The sequence below is a fragment of the Phasianus colchicus genome, chromosome 7, assembly GCF_987193195.1.
Source record: "Phasianus colchicus chromosome 7, bPhaCol1.hap1.1, whole genome shotgun sequence".
Classification (NCBI taxonomy): domain Eukaryota; kingdom Metazoa; phylum Chordata; class Aves; order Galliformes; family Phasianidae; genus Phasianus; species Phasianus colchicus.
The window spans coordinates 6,240,064-6,262,466 of record NC_143442.1 but is presented as its reverse complement, the minus strand read 5'-3'; the positions used below and the strand labels follow the sequence as shown (position 1 = coordinate 6,262,466).

Here is a 22,403-nt window from a genome sequence, read left to right as displayed (position 1 = left end):
CCTAATGAAATATTTCATCTAAGTTAATGCAATCTACTTCAATGATATACAGGTTAATATTTTACTACTACTTCTGCTTTATTCCTTTCCTAAGAAATAATTGACTAGGTCAAATTTTCACAGTAAAACCAACTAGAAACCATCCCTTTGATTTGTAACATTTAGACAGGTTCTCCTTTGACTTAAGTAATACTCTGTTAAGAATATAGAAATTTCTTTCCAGATTGATAAAAGATAGGCATTTCTGCTGGCAAGATACTCCAATTTGTAAGCAAATGAAAACCACTTCCTAAACTTCTGGCTTGTTCTTTTAACAAGTTAGGAGCGTGAATAATGGAAAATAATATTTACTGCTGTCAAGACAGAGATGCAAGCTGTTGCAATAAATTTCCTTCAGGAAAGTTATTTTAAACAGTTAAGATTTCAAAACAGAACAATCAGTCTACCTGTAGTGGCACAACAGGAAGGATATCTTACGCTAATGATGGAGCATTTCTATTAGGAAGCCCATTCAACAGTGAACATCGTTTTTGTGGTGCAAGCTGGCATACTGTAGAAGATGCAACTTGGGCATAAAATAGACAGTTTATTAGCTTTAGTGAACTTCTAAAGTCAGTTACAAAGGAACAGTTAAGAGCAAAGCAACAACGTTTGAAGTCCTCCTGTTGTAGATCAGATTACTAGCGATTATCTGACAGGCTGAGGATGAAATGCTCACCCATTTGATACCACAGTGCAAGTGAGCTCAAACAAATGAAGTTGCTCATGAAATGGAAAGTGTTTTTGTTACCTCTCCTGAAGTCCCTTGAATATCTGCACCAAGGTATCTGCAATCTCATCTACCACTTCATGATAGTGGTAGTTAAAAGCCATTTCAATATCCAGACCAACAAACTCAGTCAGGTGTCTATGTGTATTGGAGTCCTCAGCTCTAAAAACTGTAAAATTAAACAACAAAAATTCCAACTGACCTGAAATTGTAATTCCATTTTGAAAAATAACACAGATGATCAAACACACCAGCAATTAGACAAGACAGACAACGCTGTCTCCAGACATGACAATTCTTATTGAAAAACAACAAGCTTGCTGCCTCAAAGCATCACTCATAACAAACACTAACAGCATTATTGTAGCTGTGGTGGTCAAAGGGTACAAGATAGACAAGACTCGCAGAGAGGTACTATCTCTTGTCAAACCAACAGATAGAAGAAGAAAAAAGACAGACAAGCTGTCAGGCACACAAGAATTTTCAGATTTGAAAACTACCTTTTTCAGAGACAATGGACTTCTGCACATGTGAGCTGGTTCTTTTTCAGGTATAAGACTGATATAAACATGCCTTCCTACAAAACCATGACTCATGTGTTAGAAATTAAGAAGTCGTCTAAGGCCTGAGTTACTTGCATCTTTTTATTTATAAGCTGTTATTCTGTTTTCCAGCATTTCTATCTTGAATATCTTTAAACCTGTTCTCAAGGTCTAAGAAAAAGTTGCTGCATTACTGCCTAAAAGGGTAATGTCCTATTAGCTTTTGAAGAAGAGTGAGAGAGAGGAAAATAATCCATTTGGATTCTTTATGGACAGCCTGGTGAGACACACGTATTTTCCAAACAATGCCATTTGGTACATGAGCAAGGGACAAATTCATGTTAATACACAAACCAAAGTACATCAAATTTAGCTTCCCTATTTTAGCTCCTTGCTACTGCAATGGCTTTGGTAATTACAGCGCTCTTCCAAGTTTTGCTAACTCATTCGTATTATTAATTTCCAGTGCAACTCTCTTCTTTCTTCTCACAAAATAGAAGACTCCCTCATTTCAGCATCTTAGTTCTGTTCCAGCAATGTCCCTGTCAACTTTATTCTTGTTAGTTGCCCCAGCTGAAATTTGTGTTCATTAAGTGAAACTGTAGTAAGTAGAAGCATTCAAATCTTTCAACATAGATGTTACTTTCCTTTTACCACATCTGCTAAAAGCTACCAATGTCATCTTTACAATTTGGATAAAGTAATGCTTTTCTTACCTGGTCCAACACAAAAAACTTTTTCAAAGTCAGCACATATACACATCTGCTTGTACAGCTGTGGGGATTGAGCCAGGTAGGCACTGCTTTTGAAGTATGATACAGTAAACACATTGGCTCCTCCTTCGCTGGCAGCTGAAAAGCAAAGCTTACAGTGGTTATTAAAATAAAAATATTTTTTAAAAAGTTAGAGGTAGACTGACAGACTACTGGGCTTATATTGAAAGATAAGGAAAAAAACACGTTAAAAGAAAAAGATAAATTTGCAGCATTAATGCCAAGGCAAGTTTTGTGGCTCAGGACTGTCAGACACTGTCTTGCAAACTTGCCAATTGAGTTGGGGTAGCTAAAAATGTTAATATTCCCAGCCATCCTACATTTTAGGGTGAAGGCAGCAGAGAACGCATGTTCCCCACCACATCTACTTGCAGTCCACCATTTCTGTGGAAACAAATCTTTATCAGTGATGTAAGCTTCAAAGACAGTTAATTGCAGAGACCAAGATCAAAGCACACTTCCTGTTTTTCCAGGACTCTCTCTCTCTAGCAGAGGACTGGGCAAACATCTGAAGTGTCTGAAGGCACTAATAGATCTCAGAGACAAACCTGGATTTACCAGAGGACATTTGCCAAGGATACAAAGCTATCTCCCAGTTTGAGACAATTACCATAGATAGTTACTGAAAGAATGTTAGCCAAGAACACATGCTCCCATTTTGAATGAATCTCTCATAGTAAACAGCCTATCAAAACTCACTGTACATTTCCCAGTGTATGAAATGAAAGTGATAGTTGCCTAGCACACTTATAAAAACACATCAGAGTGAGACAGTAATTAATAGTTTTTAAAGATTCTTATGATAACACTATGTGCTACTTATAATTACTGACAATTCCACTGCAATTAATCTTTCTCTTCTTTAATTACCACTACTCCCACTGAAATAATTTCATTGACTACTCAGTTTTGAATAGAGGTTAACATTGAAAATATCAAATCGTAAAACAGCTATAATATCAAAATTTGAAATTTAGTAAAGAACTGCATTGATTTAACTTGCTAATATTGCAAAACTTATCAAATTCTCCCCTTCAAAAAATAGGATGCTTGCTTGCTTTCAATAGTACACTGCACAGGAAGAGTAGCATACTTCCTCAAAGGTGTTACATAACTAAACTACTTGGGAGTCTTTAACACTTCATGCTATTTTACCAGCAACTGTAGGAAAAGTTACCTAATCTTACAGATCAGTGACATTTTCCATGTTGTAAGAATAGTTGCTTGCATGTATTTTATTAAAAAGTCCTAGTTTTAGCTCAAGAGTTGTCTTCAAAAATATAAATACAGAGGTATAAAATCCTTCTTGAAGAAAAATGCATATGATCAAGCATTTCGTGTTTAACTAAATTAAAACTTTAAATGCACTGCAGAGTACATAAATCAGGTATAAACAGCATTTGTCTTGTTCTTTTAACATTTAAAGTCAGGAGAAGAATAAGGAACAACCCTGACACCTGCTTTGTTTGCTATTTGTATCTGAATTAGAAATAGTTTCTAAAAGAAAAAAAAACATTTGTCAGATAGGTTTACTGAGAAAATCTAAAAGAAGCAGATCTGAAGCTTCTGGATCAAAAATACGTTACCTGAAATGATTTTGGGAGTCTGAATTTCCACAAATCCCTTGCGAATGAGAGTTTCTCTAAAAAGCTGACAAATACCAGACTGAAGGCAGAAGACTGCCTGACTGGTGGAAGTCTGTAAGGAGAAAAAAAAATAATGAAGCCTAAGTTAGTTTAATTCTTCCCCACTCTGTTACTTTTTATGGACAGCTGGGAGGATACATCTCTTCTCTTAGGAATACTCGGCTTTTGTATTTGCCTGAACAGGGAAAAATGCACATAATTATTTATTACAGAAAACAAAACAAAACAAAAACAACAACAAAAAAAAAAAACAGGAAAGAACAGCAAAGGAAGCAACAAAAATTCCTCATTTCAATTTGCAGCACATTCAGTTATTAAAGATATGCTATGGTCAACCCAACATTTAAACAGTCACTGATTTCTAAGTTTTGCTTCTGAAAATAAAGATCTTATAGTAAGAAAATGAATAAGAATACTAAACCTATTACAAACCTTTCAGCACACTCAACTAGAACCACTGCAGTAATACACAATGCATAACAGCAAAGCCCACAGTTTGTATGAGGTCAGGATGTTTGTGTCTACTAAGGGAGTAGGAAATGCAATGTTCTTCATGCAAAAAACACAGCCCTATGCTAACTACCTAAGTTGGGGCCACAAAAACGACCTCAAAAGAGTGTGTGAACTCTCAGCAGCACTTACAACTGTTCACGTAACTTCTGATCATACAAACTACGAATTTCTTTTCAACATTCATTCCAGATGCACATTTGGCCAAAAAACTCATCAATTCAGGTTTTATTTGTTTACATACGTGACACAGTTATGTCACTTATCTGGTTAACAGCTACCTGTGCTCAATGTTCCTGTAACACACTTGGGTTTTAGTGTGAAGAAAATAAAACAGCTTTAGTAGATGCTGAAAACATCGCAATACATCAGCACTGAACCCATATCTGATTTTGTGCTCGCAGTGTTTAAGAACTGGCAGTCAGCAACCCAAAAGCAAACCTAAAAACCAGCAAGTTCTCATAAGAAAACTAAAAGAACGTTTCTTTATGACAACCTGCGTCACAACACTGTTTACTTCTCTTTTCTGTAAGGTACCCAACTTTTCTCTCAGGGTAAGGAGAACCTTGTGGGCTTTTTCACATGACTCTTACCAAACCACAAAACAAAAAACCCAGTCAAAACAAAGTATATAAGCACCCAAATTTAGACAGTCCGCCAGTGGATATGTTGAAATAAAGCTACATTCAACATCTCTGGAAGATGAAAAATATTCCTTAACTGAAAAACTGAAAGAGAAAACATTTTTAATACTGCAGATTTGTAGTAATTTGGAATCCTTTGCAATTAGAGCAGATACAGTACTACAGAGTGCAAGTGGTTGAGATCAGTAAATAACTGCCAGCAGTTCTTACTGTCTGACAGGAGTAACCACAGCCACTACTCCCACTAGTTTCAAAATTAAGGAGAAGAGGTTATGAGCAACAAATACAAAAGTGCCTTCGAACTCTTTCACCTTTCTTCCACAGATGTTGCAGGGTCAGACATACGCTAGGACAAGAAACTTAGCTCCAGTTCTTTGTACGATTTGGCAATATTACACCAAAATATCTCAGTGATTCAAAGCGATATACAGACATGTACTTCTATTCATACATGCACACATATATACATTTTTGTTGTTTCTTCAACCCATCTCCTACTTAGAAACGTGAAGAGACTTTAGATTATAATCCAAACAGTCACATTTAAGTTTACCAGAATGGCTTTTGATAAACTCGACCAACTTCAAAAAATGCTAAGAAACAACTGCACAACATTCATTTGAAGTGAGACTCCTTGCCCTGCTGATGAACCAACACCAGTTTGATGCCTAAGTACGAATACAGTCCTAAAATACACACTCTTGTGAAAAAAAGAAATGGGATTTCAATCTGAAAGCAATTACTTGCTATAAAGTCTGAAAGCGCGCATAGAGTCAACAACTAATATATACCTACTAACAATAGTTTGTGAGCTAGTAACTCCCCCTGCCTTAGTGAGGAAGTAGAGCAAAGATGCAGTCTTCCTAACCCTATCAGTAACGATAATTCATCTTTAAAAATAGCAATTATCAAAAAAACAAACTCATAAATCTGGACGCTGAAGTTTTTGCTTAACTATAAACCAGGGAAAGAAGCAGCTGCCATTCTGTGTACCTCAAATTAGACCTGACAAGACCACTCTTCTTCCTACTACCAAAGGTAACAGAGCTTCAATGCCCATCCATTCAGAGAATGCCAACAAGTGTTGAGTATCTGTGACACTGTGGTCTCCCTGTAAGAATTAGACAGGCCCACATGATCTCAGATTAGCTCCTAAGCAACTCCAACTGTCACTGCACAGTGGAGTCAAGTGGAGGATCTCAAAAGCTCTATGTGCAACTGTAACTTTTCAAAGATTTTAAAGTTGATTCTGTGTCCATACAAAGCAAAGGTTTCAAATTTAATTACGTCCTTTGCAATGAAACATTTAGCACAAAAAGGGACTGAAGAAAATCATTCAAGGCAGCAAACTAAGGCAGTTGTGAAAAATGAATATACATTTTTAAACATCTCAGCCCTCAAAAACATTTCAGTACGTTCACTGTATTGTTCACTCTTACAAACTCTTCCATGCATACACCAGTAAATTCTTGTCTAAGACAACAGCAAATTCACTAAAGTCTTCAAATGCAAAGCAAAAACTGAAACAAACATATGCCACTTAAATGTTGCTGTTTAAACTTACTGAACAGGAAAACTCATTATTTCTAATATTTAGCCCTTCTTACAGACAGCAGAAAAAATGCTTAGCTAACAATGCTGCAATACAGGTGTCAGTTGTAACTTCACTCTCATCTCACCTGTGTGTTTCTTACATAAATGCAACAAAGGAAAATACTTTTAGAACACAGCACTTTAACACTTGGAGATTATAAAAGAAAATAATTATGCTTTATTTAGCACAGTCAGTGGCATGTAAACAGTAATACCCACATAAGTTGCCAGACAGACAAATGTATTTCAATAGAACTGAAGGCATTTAACACCTTATGAGATCCTATCTCAAAGAGGTGCAATGAAGACACAAAACTGCAAACTTCTTTTCCCTCTCACATCAGCTATTGAATTTGTTCTATCACCTCATTTATGCTTTTTTGTTAACCCACATAAAGTAGGCTAAATAAAAAGGGAAATGTCAACTACATAACTTTAAATAATACACAATAATTAAATAACAAAGATAATTTTGCAAATTCTTTATCACATGTATGAGGAATTAAATTCTTGCTAGGCAACAGGATTTGCCTTCAGTAACAATTTATGCATTCCAGATTGACTGAAATCAACTGTTTCATTCAAATTCAGTAGTACTCTATAGTACAAGTGGAGAAAGTGAAGTTTGTTGTTGAAATGATTGGGACTGTGTTATTTCAACACAACAAAATCACTACAAACTACAGCAAACACTGCATCTGGTTGTCATTACAGCTTTAAGTCAGTCAGGAGACCAACAGCTTCTGCAACAAGTAAATCAAATTGAACACAATGAAATCAAGCTTAAAGTAATCAAGTCATCAAGAAAAAAAACTGCATTAAGATCAATGTACATATAACAATTTGACAGCCATGAGCTACTAAAAGTACAGTTTAATGGTTATACACTACCCTAAGCAGTTTAAACAAGATAATATTGACTCTACAGGACTATGCTTTGGTCACAATGAGCTGTGCATTAGCAGACATAATTATAGCATCAGGACTGCTAAACACATACAACTCAAGTCAAATTTGGACAGATGCTATTAAGATAAAAACCCTGCTGGACATCAAAAAATAAACCAGAGCAAGGATATCAGTCAGGTCTATTGCTGAAACCTGATGAACCTCCATTGATTTTTTCTTCAGAGCAAGATATACTAAAAAGCAAGATCTAAAAAAGTCAGTATTTCACATGTTGGCTTGTCTTTATTGTTTTACCTTCACCACAGATCCTCATGAAATATGGTCACTTAACACTTTCTTTAGGTGTTTTTACATACATGAAAAGTCTATGTATTGCTGAATACTGCAGTTAACCATAGCAGAAAGGCAGAAATTTAGAAACACAATCAGTGCTCCAATTGCCTTTTTGAATTGTGCTAATAAATGATTAGTTAATCAAACATATCTAGAATAAAATACATTGACATTCATTGTATCATCATTAAAAACAGATACTCAGGTCAGTTTTCTTAGTCACCTACAGATATGTGAAACAAAATCTCATCTGTACAAGGACTCTCAACTTTTCATCCCCAGTTTTTCTACTTCAAGGAGTATAGGATCTGTATTTTAGGAATTAATGAATCAGGAATAGATTCTTCATAAATCATCATTCCTCAGAAAAGTCTTTTAAAAACCCCTTACCTTAAATAATAACAACTTTCTTGAATGCCTTTAGAGCAACAGCTATAGCAGCAAGGGCTCTTGGTATTTTAGTATTTCCAATCCCTACCTCAAAAACACCTCTAGGAGATTTGATAGCAACCAAAATGCAAGACTGTGCATATGTGATTTTCAAAAGTACAAAAGAATTGAAATCTTGAGGTCTCTGTAGAATATTTTGCATATTACATCCACCAGGATATTTTCTTTTAAGTTTCTTTCCTTTTTACTTGTTATTAACCATACTCATTCTACTATTCTACAATTAAACACCCTCCTTGGTATCCACCACAGTTGGATGAAGCTATGCTGTTTTGAAAATCCATCCTCTTTTATTCATGCAAGATCTGAGTTCCACAGCTCCACTTTATCATGATTTCACCCTTGCCAACAAACTCCTTGGTTAATTACTGAAGTTAGTTACATCACTATGGAACTACTTCAAAGATTCTATTTAAATGGACAAATCTAATTTTAGTTCTATATTAAGGGTTCTTTTTTTTAAATCAAAGTCTAGCCAAGGCCTGTGCATTTCATCTGTTAAATGTTTCAAAAAAAAAATCAGTATCTTTATTTTTGATACTTAATTACCTCCTTCTTCCTTAAAAAAAAAAACAAAAAAAAACCAAAAAACAAAACCAAAAAACAGGTCACTGAGGAAACCCAAACTAGATGTACATATATCTGTGGTTGGGACTTCCTCCCATACTAGTAGGAACAGATCATCACAGCAACTCCATCAGAACTATTCTGATCAAGTTTCACTTCAGTGAAACACCAAGCTGAGTGGTGCGGTCAACACGGTTGAAGGAAGAGATGCCATTCAGAGGGACCTCAAGAGGCTGGAAAGGTGGGCTGGGTGAACCTGATGAGGTTCAACACGGCAAAGTGCAGAGTTTCGCACTTGGGCCGGACGAATCCCAGGCATCCCTACAGACTGGAAGGAGCGGTCCTTGAGAGAAGCCCTGTGGAGAAGGACCTGGGGGTCTTGGTAGACGAAAAACTTAACATGAGCCAGCAGTGTGCCCTTGCGGCTCGGAAGGCAAATGGGATCCTGGGCTCCATCAGAAGAGGGGTGGCCAGCAGGGACAGGGAGGTGATTGTTCCCCTCTACTCTGCTCTCGTGAGGCCCCATCTGGAGTACTGCGTCCAAGTGTGGAGTCCCCAGTACAAAAAAGACAGGGAACTGTTGGAGAGGGTCCAGAGGAGGGCCACAAGGATGATCAGGGGACTGGAGCACCTCCCCTATGAAGACAGGCTGAAGGAGCTGGGCTTGTTCAGCCTGGAGAAAAGAAGGCAGCAGGGTGACCTCATTGCAGCATTTCAATACCAATCCAAAGGGAGCCTACAAACGGGAGGGGAATCAAATCTTTGAAAGGGTAGATAACAGGACAAGGGGAAATGGTTTAAGTTGAGGGAGGAGAGATTTAGGTTGGACGTCAGGGGGAAATTCTTTACAGACAGAGTGGTGAGGTACTGGAACAGGCTGCCCAGAGAGGCTGTGGATGCCCCGTCCCCGGAAGTGTTCAAGGCCAGACTGGATGGGGCCCTGGGCATCCTGGTCTAGCATTAAATGTGGAGGTTGGTGGCCCTGTGTGTGGCAGAGGGGTTGGAGATTCATAATCCTTGAAGTCCCTTCCAACCCTGGCCATTCTGTGACTCTGTTTTTTTCAGTCCAGTATATATTCAGTCTGTCTTTTATATAGAGACAGAGTTAAGGTTCAGAACTCAAAACAAAAGACCAAACATCGCTGAATGAATGGTGTTCCGACAATGGCTGGAACACATAATACTCACATAAAACTGTATAATTTAGGAAAGGTTATAGCAGTATTCACTTAGCTCACCAGTTGTACCCTCCAGCTCAACTGGTGACAACTTATTTTCTATGACTATACTGGCAGAGATGTGTATATGAACAGTCACTCTAGACTAAGGGATACGTCCAGGCAAATCCAGTACTTGATCTAATAAGTGATCTAGGAGTTGGCAACTGCCTGCAGCAGGAGGGTTGGAATTTGATGATCCTTGAGGTCCCTTCTAATCCAAGTCATTCTATAATTCTATATGACTCTACAATATAAGAATTTTAGCCCATCTCTTTGTTTCATGTCCTGTGTATATTCTGGCATTGCAGGTTTTTTTGGTGGTTTTTTTTTCCCCTTTCCTATTTACCTTCTTGTGTTTTACTCCATAGATGCTCTCATCTAATTACAGTCAACTAAACTTCTACACTATTACTTTCAGGTTGTATTTTAACTGTTATTTCATTTCCTATTACTCCTCTCAACCATTCAGGGTTCATAGCTCTTTCCAACTTATAATATACATATTTCATTCATTTAAATAATTTTCTTAAGTTTCTCCAGTGCTGTTAAGTATTTTTTGGCATAATCAGAAGTTCAAGCAACACTTGAACTTTTAACAGTCCAGAGTTCTCCCTTCAATTTAATACACTGCCTTACCATTACTCTAAGCTGATGATTCTTTAATTCTCACTGGTACAGAATTCTTTTCATCAAAAACTTAAAGATACAGATGAAGAGACAAGTACAATGAGATACTGAGTATCTTAAAAAGTAATCACAAATTGAAGCTGCTCAGTATCACATATGATAAGGTCAAGTGAAAAGCCATTATATCTTTGCTCCAAATGAAAAAATTTGCACAAGTAATTTTAATTGCTGAAATAAGTAGATCAGATATTCAAATGCTTTAAGCATCTCTGTGCCAGAACTTTTCCAGACTTTCCAGTTAAAAAATGATCTTTTTGTTTTACTTCTCGGACCCACAGCTTGGTTTACTGAGAATCCATCATTACCATAACTTCAAAGGCAGGACTAGATACTCCGAAAAAAGAGCTAAATATACTCTTCATTCAATTAAAACATTATTGTGGAGAGTCAAATAGGGGAAAAGACAAGAGAAAATAACGTCAAAAAGATTAAAGATAGCTGATTACATATTCATTGTTAAATTCAAAACTTCCATCTTACGGTTCTAAGCTGAGCTCTTACGACTCTGGGTATCAAAACTATATTTGAGAAGAAATACTGCCTGTAAGTTATCCTTATTCAGTCACCTTTCACTTTTGGAAATAAAAAAACAGTGTACATGGCCATATGCCAAATCCTAAGCATTCACTTAACCTACTAATATGCGTTCTCTGATGCACTCACAAATTGAAAAATGTTGTTTAGCTTTGGCCAGCAAAACATTTCCACCAAATTCAAGGCTTTTACTGTTCCATGGAACAGTGAATAACTGAACACTAGGAAGCAAGCAACAAATCTCATTCCTTACCCTCAGATCAATGACTCTGTTGTCCAGTCTTGTATCTTGGTTTACAGTAGCTCTTCCATCCTAAACAGTTGTGCAAAAATACATAGTGAATATATACACACCTAAAAGGAAAGCATTGGAGAAAAACGTCCTTTTAAAGGCCAAGAGATACTTCTAAATTCAGATTTTCTAGATCGGTCTGAAGAACATATGTGCTGGCACAGCAAATTTTAAGCTATGACTTCTCCACGGTCACAGGCAGAAATCAGCTATGAAGGTCTAGAACATATAAGACCAAAAGCCTGCTTGTTCTGACCTCATACTGCAGTTCAGCAGAAATCAAATCTGTAAAAGTTTCTAATACAGGTCTGGAGAAACATAATGGAAATAAACATAACAATGGAAGCTAATAACGAAATAATAATGAAAGCTAAACATAACAAAAAACCAAAATCGCTGTACGATGGAAGCTGCCAGGCTTTCATACTTTTCTTCAATTACAAATATAATAAGGCGTATTTGAGTATGCAAAGTTTTCACCTCCTCGCCTTCCACTTCTGGCCGAACAGCATCATCCAGCTGTAAAGGGAGTCGGGGTTCAGCTAAACTGATCACATAGATCTGAAAGCGAGATAGGAACAAAAATAGCATGATACTCAGCTCAAAAGAAGGTGTGATTTACAATAGGATATTTCTGGCATAAACATGAAACAGTGTTTGCATAGGCTGTTAGCTGGAAAACTGATTTTCTTCAAAAAGTCAACATACTTGGGTGCAGTCTCATGATAATATTGGAAACGCTTAAATCTGATTTCCTTTTTCAAAGATTTTTTTTTCTCCTTGGAAGCAGAAAAATATCAAGTTGAACAAGTACAGGCTGCCCGAGGGACAAGCTACTGGCATCAACTGCAGGTCTGAAACCACCAGATTTCACCGTTTTAGGTTCTGATTGCAGCAAGTGAATCTCAGTCTTTCTGTTGTTCAAGTACCGTTTTACTTACCATTTGATTGAATTTGAAGGAGCTATTTCAGACCAAGAATTTATGAGACAGATTAAACATGCTGAGAATGCAAGACACCCTGCTTTAAAGCCTTGTCATAGTTACAGCTAATTTCACGTTCTTTTAGAAAAATCAAGCATTTGATAATTTGCACATCTATTTCTTCAAAATCTGCACATTTTCCACAGTGCTGTTAGCTAAGATTTACCTTCCTACAATTATAATAGCCACTTTACTGTTGAGGCGACTGTGTTTCCACAGAATTGTTCACAAGTTTGTGTAATGGCTTTACAAGCAAACGAAGGTTTAAATACATATTCTGTTAACCAAATTATAAAGCCGCACTTCCTCCAGCCCTGCAACACAAGCTACGGAAACTTTAGATTTCAAGAGCTTCCGTATTGGCAAGTCAGTGCTTTACTTCTGCTGGGAGTTATACATGCCATTCCATTTCACTAAGGGGAAGACAGTAACTTCCCAAAAAAGAAGAAACTTCTCATTGCACCTAAGAAGCAGCTGACTTCTTATTACAATACCTGCTGCACTTAAGAATTACAAGCATTCCTAGCCAAATCAATCCAGTAAGATTAATTTACTTGTTAGTATATTTTAAGTGACAGCTAAAATCAGGAAATATTAAAAATCAAATATTTTAGAAACAGGAACATCTCACGTTTATGTATGATACATAGAAATGAGTAGTTTAAAGGAGTTTATTTCTCTGGTACTGGACTACAAAGTTTACATATGCAGAAAGACAAACTAAATAGATAGATAACCCCAGACAGTGTTCAGTTTGCTTAAAAAATTACCCTTTGAACATGCAGCTCAACATCTTGCTGAGTACAACCTCCGATTTTCTGATGTGCTTTCCTCACAACGCCTTCTACATCCACAATGCTCTCTTTGTTGATGCTGTCAATAAAGATAGTAGCCTTACTAAATTTCATTGCACACTGCACCAGATTCAGTACTTAACACTAGCACGTATATGTACTGTATGGACTGCTGGAACAACAAAACAGAATTAAGAATTTAGATATTTATTATACATTATCAATGAACAAAATCACTAAAACATCACCAGCCACAATAAATTCAGACTGGGATGGAAGACTTACGAGGGAAAGAATTATAATTAAGCTTAGTAATTGCTCACTGTGTGTGTATACATAAACTGACAAGTTGCATAGTTCTTTTTCTAGGCCACAATCACTCTTGCATGTGTCAGCTGACGCAATTATCTGAAAGATGGGTCTTGAACAGCAGAACAACAAATTGAAAGGAAGTCCTAGATCTAGAGGGCAAAAAGAACTGATTGAGCTTGTTTAAACTACATGACTTGTTACTGAAATATGCAAGATGCTTCTAAGTCAGTTCTTTAAAACAACTTAACTGCTCTCCACTAACAGTCATTAAGACTATATTAAATCACTATATAACATCTTTAAAATCTTTCAACAGTATGATAGAAGGTATGTGTGTTATAAGCAAACAATAACAGAAGCCTGGAGAGCGATAGATGAAAAATAATTCATGAGTAACTTTCATTTAGGTACTGTAGAAAATCACTGGCTTTAAATCCTGTACTTCAAGTGATTGCGTCTCTACTGGAGATACAGTTTCACTCTGTGTTTTTGTCAGCCTGCTTACAAAAGGCAAAAGAACAGAAAACACTTCTTTCCTCTTTATGAAAAGTAAGTTACAATTAACTCTATCTTTCACTTCTCAGGCATTCTTGAGATGACTGGAAAGCACTTTACGTACATCACTTGACCATGTAAGTCCTTCAAAAGCAGAACAGTAGGCCCATAATGCAACCACAAACAGTTAGAAGCAAGCAAACCCCAAACTTTTTTCCATAAAGCTAAATTAGAAGGCAGTAAGAGAAATGTTTTAATGAACAGAATTCATGGGCAATAATCCCCAGTTAAAGCGGAGAAAGGCAGAGTTGCAAGTAGGTGCAAGCTACTGCTGGTGGTAACTACAATCCAAATCACTTGCATCTCCATTAGTTTATTTAGCACTTCCCAGAGTCACTCTAAGAGCTGTGAGTAAAATCTAGATATTCTAAACTGATGGTCTTTTTGTACAGCTACAGTAAAACCACATGAGAAACTCATTAGGATTGAAAGGCTTATTTTTAGAAATATCTATGTTTGGGACTAGTTTCTCTCTCACTTTTTTTTTTTTTTTTTTTAACCCAGTTAAACAATGAAGCCTATCTTTTCAGCTGTTGAGAGAAACTTGGCTTTCATCTCCGACAAGCCTTTGTGGTATGACCCAGAAGGATCTGAGATATGAACGCTAAGTGCTGCAGACTATGACTACTAGCTTATTCTGTGTTCTATTATGCTTGATGCATCATAGAATGGCTTGGGCTGGAACTGATCTTAAAGATCATTCAGTTCCAATCCCCTGCTGTGGGCTGGCTGCCCCCCACCAGCTCAGGCTACCCAGGGCTCTATCCAATCTGGCCTTGAATACCTCCAGAGATGGGGCACACACAGCCTCTCTGGGCAGCCTGTTCCAGGGCCTCAGCATCACTTTCTATAGCAGCAATAAGAGAAGCTAAGCAGATCTTTGGTTTGACCTAAAACTGCTTTATTTCATAAAGTTAAGTTTAAACTTAAGTCATTCAATTGAATTTTTGAATAAAAGTTAACAAAATTTTTAAAAATCTGATCAAGTTAAAGTAACAGTTGGAAATTCAAACAATAGAATTCTCAAAACTTCACTAGAAATGAATGACAAGTAACTGAAAAAAAAAATGCCAAATGTCAGCATTTTAATTATTAGACTATTTCTTTGATGGCAATATTTTCAGCTGATAGAACTTGTCAGCTGCTCTAAAAGGTATACAGACCATAGTGCTCTATACACTTAGCCATGAGATAACTTCATAATGTATAAAACTTCTGAATAGTATGTTTTTTAAAAGAGCTGCACTTGCTCAAACCAGTATAATGAACAAAACAAAGGCTGATAGTAGGCTTTAAATCAGAACTCATTTGATGGGGATGAGAATCCATTCATCTCATTAAAGAAGAGACAACAAATTCGAGAAAGGGTGGTTGAATGCACTCTCTCACAAATGATTCTGTTTAAAACTGCTTAAAAAGATTAAGGCACAGAACACATCATGCTAAAACAGTATTAGGTCTAACTACAAATTCCCTCTGCTTTTCAAATAAATCAATATTTAAAACAAACCAAGTTTTACATTAATGCTAACGCGCTTTCCCCTCAAACAGTTCTCCTCCACTTCCCTCACTTCTTTTTTCACCAACAGCAGCATACTGGTTGAAACATAAAGTTCTGAATCTGCTGAATAAAGCCCTCATGCTAATAACTGCAAATACAAAAGTGTTGTAAACATGCTGAAGCAAGTTCTACACATTGCAAAAAATAAAATAACAGCTAAATGTAAATGTGCTGCAGACCACTGATCCCATGGCTGAGAGCCTGTGTTAGTGAAGTCACTACAGATCTACGATCAGAGTACACACAGAATTCAAGATATGCAAAATTGTATCAGATCAAAAATACAGGAAGAAACTTCTACATCCCTGTAACTGCAAACACTTGCCTAAAACTTAAAAACTTTGCAACTGTGATTAAATATGCCTTTTTTCCCCCTCTCTGGAAACTGAAACAGTGTATTTCTTGATCTAGAACACCCTTCAAAAATTCTAACATCACTTAGTATTTTTTTTAATATAATTTCATGTATTTCAGTTCAGTTCCTACCTATACAGACACCATTATCCAAATTTGCATATAACTGCCTGGGCACACACAGCACTACCAAGTTTTCTTCTGTCTATGAAGATCTTGGTGTTTACAAACACTCATAATCTACTCTAAACTTTCATCTGATCAACAGAAAACACGCTTTTCCTCATTTGGACTGCACATCTGATCAAGTTTACTTGCATCACTCCTATGCAAATAAAAGTTCATGTTTGATTTCTGTTTAAACTGAGCTCAGCAAGACCTAATGCTGGAAGAGTCTGAAATTCCTAATCATCATTCATCAAATGAACAATGTAAAGCTGAAAATGCTGCTTTGATCCCAACAGGTAATTCTAGGAACATAACTTAAATGGTAATTTCAGCTCAAATTAGAACAAGAAAGAAGATGCTTTAATTAAATAGTGGTAACTACAGCATTAAGTTCAAAGCATTCCCAACAGTAGCAGCACAATTTTTTCATTTCTTTAAGTAATTTTCCCCGTGGTAACAAAGAAGAAAACAAAAAACAAAGAGTGAACAAATAGCAGAAAAACATGTCAAAGCAACCATCACTTCCATCTCCAATTAATATTACAAAAGACTTGAAAGTAAATTGGAATGCATGTTTGATCCTTAAAGGAGTAATTTTAGTAGTAGATTCATAATGTCCAAAGCTAAACACCATATAAGAAAGTGTTCCTTTACATTATAATGTTCATTAAAGTAAAAAATAAAAAATTTAAGACCATAAATAGGAAAACATTCACTAGAGGTGTTACATCACTCACATCTATGCACGTCTATTAGCCAAGACTCTTCCAACCACAGGATTGCATCACTGTGGTTTGTATGACAACACCTTCCTGCTGCAAGCTGAACCCCTTGTGGGCCTCTCTAAGAGAATCCCAATATTTGCTTGATCAAAAGTCTGAAGAATTGGAAGAAGCTTCATTATTTATTTCCTTTAAGTAGAAAACGTTCTAATTTGTGAAAGCATCTCCAGATACTTTCTTTCTTGCCTTTTTCTCCAAGACTGTTTGATGTAAGCATACTGCACAAATCACAACACTAATACTATACTAAATCTAAAAGCATAAATAATTGTTATAAAATAATAACCAGCAGTAGTTTATGTGAATGCAAGAGAAAAATGGATGCAATACAACTTAGTTCAAAAAAAAGAAAGAATTCACTTTTAAAACAGTTGAAATTACACACACACAGGCTGTCAGACTGGGATTTACAGTACTGATTTATCTTGGATAGAACAGACAGATTTCTTTAGCCTCAAGGAAGACAGATTTACCTGACCACAAATTATTTCAGCATGCTACTTCATCATCAGCCTTCTCTGATTTGACATGTATTCAGACACAAAGACAACAAAGAGGACAAAATATTCCAGGAATAATCTAATCACTGACACATATTATATTAATGGCATTGTATTCCTTTTTCAGAACCTAATAACGGAGCAGAATAGAGAACTGCATGAACTCCTGTTAATCTGGTTATCTATCATGATCCCAAACTGCTAACTTCCTGTATTTCTGAATACTAATCTTGAACATATAGAAAATCTCAACTAACATTCAGCTAGAAACTCTCTGTCATCAAACTCACAGAAATCTCTTTAAAACAGCGGTAAACCAGTGTGAGGTATCTTTCACTAAAAGAACTCACATTCTTCAGATAATGGAGATAAATCAGTATATGAATATTACAGTTGAGTATGCAATGTTGTTGCTAGACCACAGAAGGTTGTGAAAGCTCCGTTTCCAGGTGCCCGTATCTAAAAGAGGAACTGGTTTATTATTTATGAAAATTTGTACATAAGATGTTCATCATTTAATCAGTTTTTACACTACCTTAATTTTTCCTTAAAATTCTCAAGGCAGAAGTTCACAAGCTGCTTTAAAGAAAGTTCCATAGCCACTATCCAAATATGAGAAAGCACCACATGAAACAAAGTTTATCTTATGCCCGTGAAAAAGTTTAGTTCCCATAACTGAATGAAATGTAAGGTATTAAAGTGGAATATTTTCTTTGATAAATGTTTATTTCCTCACGTAATGTGTAGGAAACAAAAGGAGATGAACAAACTGAGAAAGGCAGAGAAACAATACAGTTATTTTTAGATGCTGAAGATCAGCTTCATCTGCTAATAATAACAGCATCGTTCCACAGCACGTGAAAACGAGCAGGAAGGCAACCAAAGACACAGCACATACTGTCATTGTGCTTCAGGTGGCACTGACGTGGTAACCACAAGTGCACTTGGAAGTCAGGGAAGAGCAGCCTCTGAAGGACAAGATGCAGCTGCAATGATGGCATCAGACAGAAGTGAGAAAAAGATAAAACACTGGAAAAAGTGAGAGCGCAGAAGGATATTAATAAAGCAGGTTTGTTGGTGGGAAGGAATGACTGCACTAATAGTGTTTAAAAAAAAAAAAGTAACCCTCAAAACAAAACCCAGGAAGGCTGTAGCACAGAAAGTTTAAAGCACACTATTGTCAACATCTAAGCATTTCAGAAGCACAAACAATGAGTAAAGCACGCATGCTATAAATTAGACAGTCTGCAATATCAGGATTTATACATCAAATACTACCACGAAAGGGAACAAAATGAGAAGTCCGAACACTGTACAAACATGAATCTGGCCAGTCAGAGGAAATTTGGTCTGTCACATCAAGACAAGTGGGGAGATGACAGAGAACTAGAAAGAAATTAAGGATAGGGTTGCATCTGATGTAACAGCTCACAGCAGCCGAAAGGTATTTTATTAGCTTTGCCCCCTAGTCTTTGCAGATATCACCTCTTGCTAGCTATGGATCTCCATGGTGTAGTTTAAATCAGAATAATAATCTAGTATAAAAAAAAAAAGAGAGAGAGAAGTAAAACAAACAAACAAAAAGGTCTCAGAAGGCTTACAAGTGGAAGAATCAGTTCAAAGAAGAAAAGAGTAAGGACTAACTTTCCCTCTTGCAAGCTACTATGACAGATCTCCGCTGATCGTGAAACAGAAACAGAAATTCAGCAAAGAAAACTGAAAAACAGAGATGCTTAAGAAAACTGGAGAATAGGAGAGCAAGCATCACAACTGTAAGAGTCGTTTTACTGTTCTGTAGTGCAGTTTGTAGAGAGAGCACATGCAAACTGATAGTAGGTTACACACAGAGAGAGGAAGTGGGGAGAGGAGAAACTATGTACTCAATTCTTTTCAAAGATTCTAAGTGCTGGAGAGAACAAACTGTTTAACAAAGAACAGAACACTTCATTTTGGCTCATAAACACCTGTAAACAGTATGCTTCTCACTTGCACTGCCAACACTAAGCACCACCAAATCATGAACACTGCTGGTTCTGTTCTCCTGTTGCTTGAACCTTATCAGCAGAAGCATTATCCTAACCTTCTTAACTTGGCTTCTGGAAGTCTGCACTATAATGAATCCCTCCCTTACATATTGAAGGCTGTAGCACTTCTGCAGCTAATTAGCTAAGGCTCCCTTCCCAGGCATGAGAGCAGTGCCAAGGACTACACAGAAGCAACTCAAGTGCCACATGTTAAACATACTATTGCACTGAATTGATCCACATTTCTATTTGTGAACAAGTAGTTATACATGACTATGAAGTTCTATTATATAAGCCTCTTCATCATGCAAACATACTTAGTACTGGACAGCACAATCTTGAGGTAAGAAGCAGGGGCAGGTAATTTTTTTTAATCCTTAAGAATATAACAAACCAATTAACTCAATTTAAATTGTTGCAAATACCTTTTTTTAATTGCTAAGTCTAAATGTTATCATAAATCAAAGTATTTTTAAAAGTATCTTAACCCCTACCAACTTTCTAGTGCCAAAAGGAGGCAAGTAAACAAGATTAATTCAGTGCACAGAAACAACTCATTTCTTCAACTCAGCCACTTGCAATATGGAGCTTCCTTGCATCTGTACTAGCTACAGAACATATTAATACTCTGTCAGTCTTGTAGATGAAAAACCCTAGACGTGTGCAGACACACAGAAACATCACACAAAATGAAGTGTCCCACCAAGCTCAGCTTGCCAGACTTTTTGTTAGCCAGCTTGAAAGTAAATGTAGGTTGTCTATGGCGAGAGAATGCTGCTTCAGCAGTTCAGAATGAATTTCAAGCCTGTTCTCTATTTTATCTTTTGTCAATGTAATGTATTCAATGCAATAGTGAACTGACAATTTAAATAACTACATTTTAAAACAAACGAAGCATTGATGTTAATGTGTGAAAATGGTCCCAACCCTTGGGAGTCCTGGTTCCCACCATTGTTTACTCTGACAACAGGATATAATTGCTTACTTACTTGGCAGCAAACTTTACCATCTGCTTGCTTGCATGCTGTCCCACAGCCACAAGAGCCTGGATATTAAACTGCTGCTGACGCAGGACTAAGAAACACTGCTTCCCTGAATACAAAAGAAAACAACACAGGTGTATTAAGGACAAGTTACTCAAGGTCTTTATAAATGGAGAAAATGTAATTCTGCAATTAAGCTGAGCTTTTAATGAGTTTCTCTCTCCCCTCCCACCCACTCTAGCTATCTCTACATTCTGCTCTGCATGTACACACACACCAAACCTTGAAATAAAAACAACTAAGTTTGGTGTACATCTAGAAACCTGTGAACGAGTATTTTCTAAAACTGAGAAGTCCTCCAAGATAAGTAATACCTAGACAGAAATTAGAATTTGTAACTTTTAAAATATCTATTGTTCCTCAACTGTTGGAAGAAAATCATGCTTCAACTTGTTGCACTGCTCACTGTGTTGAGTTTTCATTGTTTTCAAATAAGTTTTTTCTCCTCTTCTTCAATGTACTTTGGCACTTCTAAAATTAAAACTGTAGAGTTCACTTGACAAAGCTGCTGAGAGAAATGGGCTTGATTTTGCACCACAGGGACTGTACCAACAATGGTCGTTCTATAATACTCTGCACATTCAGAATGAAGGGGAACAAAAGGAGTATTGAATGTGATAAATGACAAGAATCTAAAAGACCCCAGCAAAAATTTCTTTAAGAGCAACTTATTCATGAACAGCTTAGGGAAAAGGAAGTTAATGGAAATTAATAGTGATTTACAGAGAATATAATGCACTTTGTTGACTTTTAAAATCGGCATTTCCAAGTCAACAAAGCTCCTTCTAATCTGTTTAAGTGACAGTTACAATCATTTCCTATTTCTGCTCACATCTCTAATACACATTCATTGCTTAACTTACATTTAAGGAAATATGGTCATTTTAAACACTTCTTCCTCAGAGAGAGTATGAACAAATAGTCATTGTCATACCAGCACGTGACAGAACGCATCGATACCATTTCAATCCAAAGTTCTGATTCATAGTTATAACATTTTCATTAAAATGGTGAAAGTATGACGAAGCCAGCAGCCCTCATAAACACCTACTTCCCATTTACTGTTGACTTAATGTTATAAAACATTACGAAGAACCAACAGCCAATATGAACACTGATACAAAAAAGCCAACTGCTATTGCTGTTTGTAAACATGTAGATAACAATGACACATAGTTGCACATAAACAGTACCAGAGATAAACGCAGATCATTTGACATACAATCTGTCAGAAATAAAAGCAAATGCATAAAACTACTATACAATAATATCAAAATTAACATAATTACTCTAAATATCTTACTTTGTTCTATGATTGTGATTTCAGAAATGCAATAAAATACCATATTTTTAGAAAACAGACTACAACCATTTTCATATTCCAGAGCCTGCAATATGTAAGTAAAAAAACTAATATGAGATGAATTTACATATTTCCTACTGGCAAACATTAAGTCATAGATTTAAATTAGAAAACTACAGGCTTCAGAAATTAAACAGATCTTTTAAGTGGTATACATGTCTATGCTCCACATTTATACAGAAAGTGACAAACTAATGTATGAAATATACAACTTTTCCATAGGGCAGAATATGCTAAGTTTGGGGTAAGATAAGTGTATCTCATATTTAATATTTCTTTATTTCTTACTATACCAAGCACAAATCTGTAAGTTATTTCCTTGAACATTAGTATTTTTCTCTTCTTGCAACATAAAGAATTTAACCAAACATGACAGAAATTCCAAGTGCAATATTAGGCATTCAACCAAAAATACATAGCTGAAGACTACTATAATGTAGCTTAATTAATAAATATTAATAGGGAAGTTAGTAAAATAAATGAAGGAACCCGATA

At 36.3% G+C, this 22,403-nt stretch overlaps 1 protein-coding gene across 1 annotated transcript in view; it reads right to left on the bottom strand.

Annotated features, from left to right (window-relative positions):
• Nucleotides 1–22,403, bottom strand: part of DARS1 (aspartyl-tRNA synthetase 1) — a 36,683-nt gene that overhangs the window by 4,838 nt on the left and 9,442 nt on the right. Inside the window, exons 4-10 of the mRNA XM_031590751.2 lie at nt 20,492–20,594; nt 13,223–13,325; nt 11,950–12,030; nt 11,431–11,490; nt 3,671–3,782; nt 2,028–2,162; nt 791–938 (exon numbers count right to left, since the gene is read on the bottom strand). Coding sequence (XP_031446611.1) covers nt 791–938; nt 2,028–2,162; nt 3,671–3,782; nt 11,431–11,490; nt 11,950–12,030; nt 13,223–13,325; nt 20,492–20,594 — 742 coding nt within the window. The remainder of the gene's footprint in view (nt 1–790; nt 939–2,027; nt 2,163–3,670; nt 3,783–11,430; nt 11,491–11,949; nt 12,031–13,222; nt 13,326–20,491; nt 20,595–22,403) is intronic.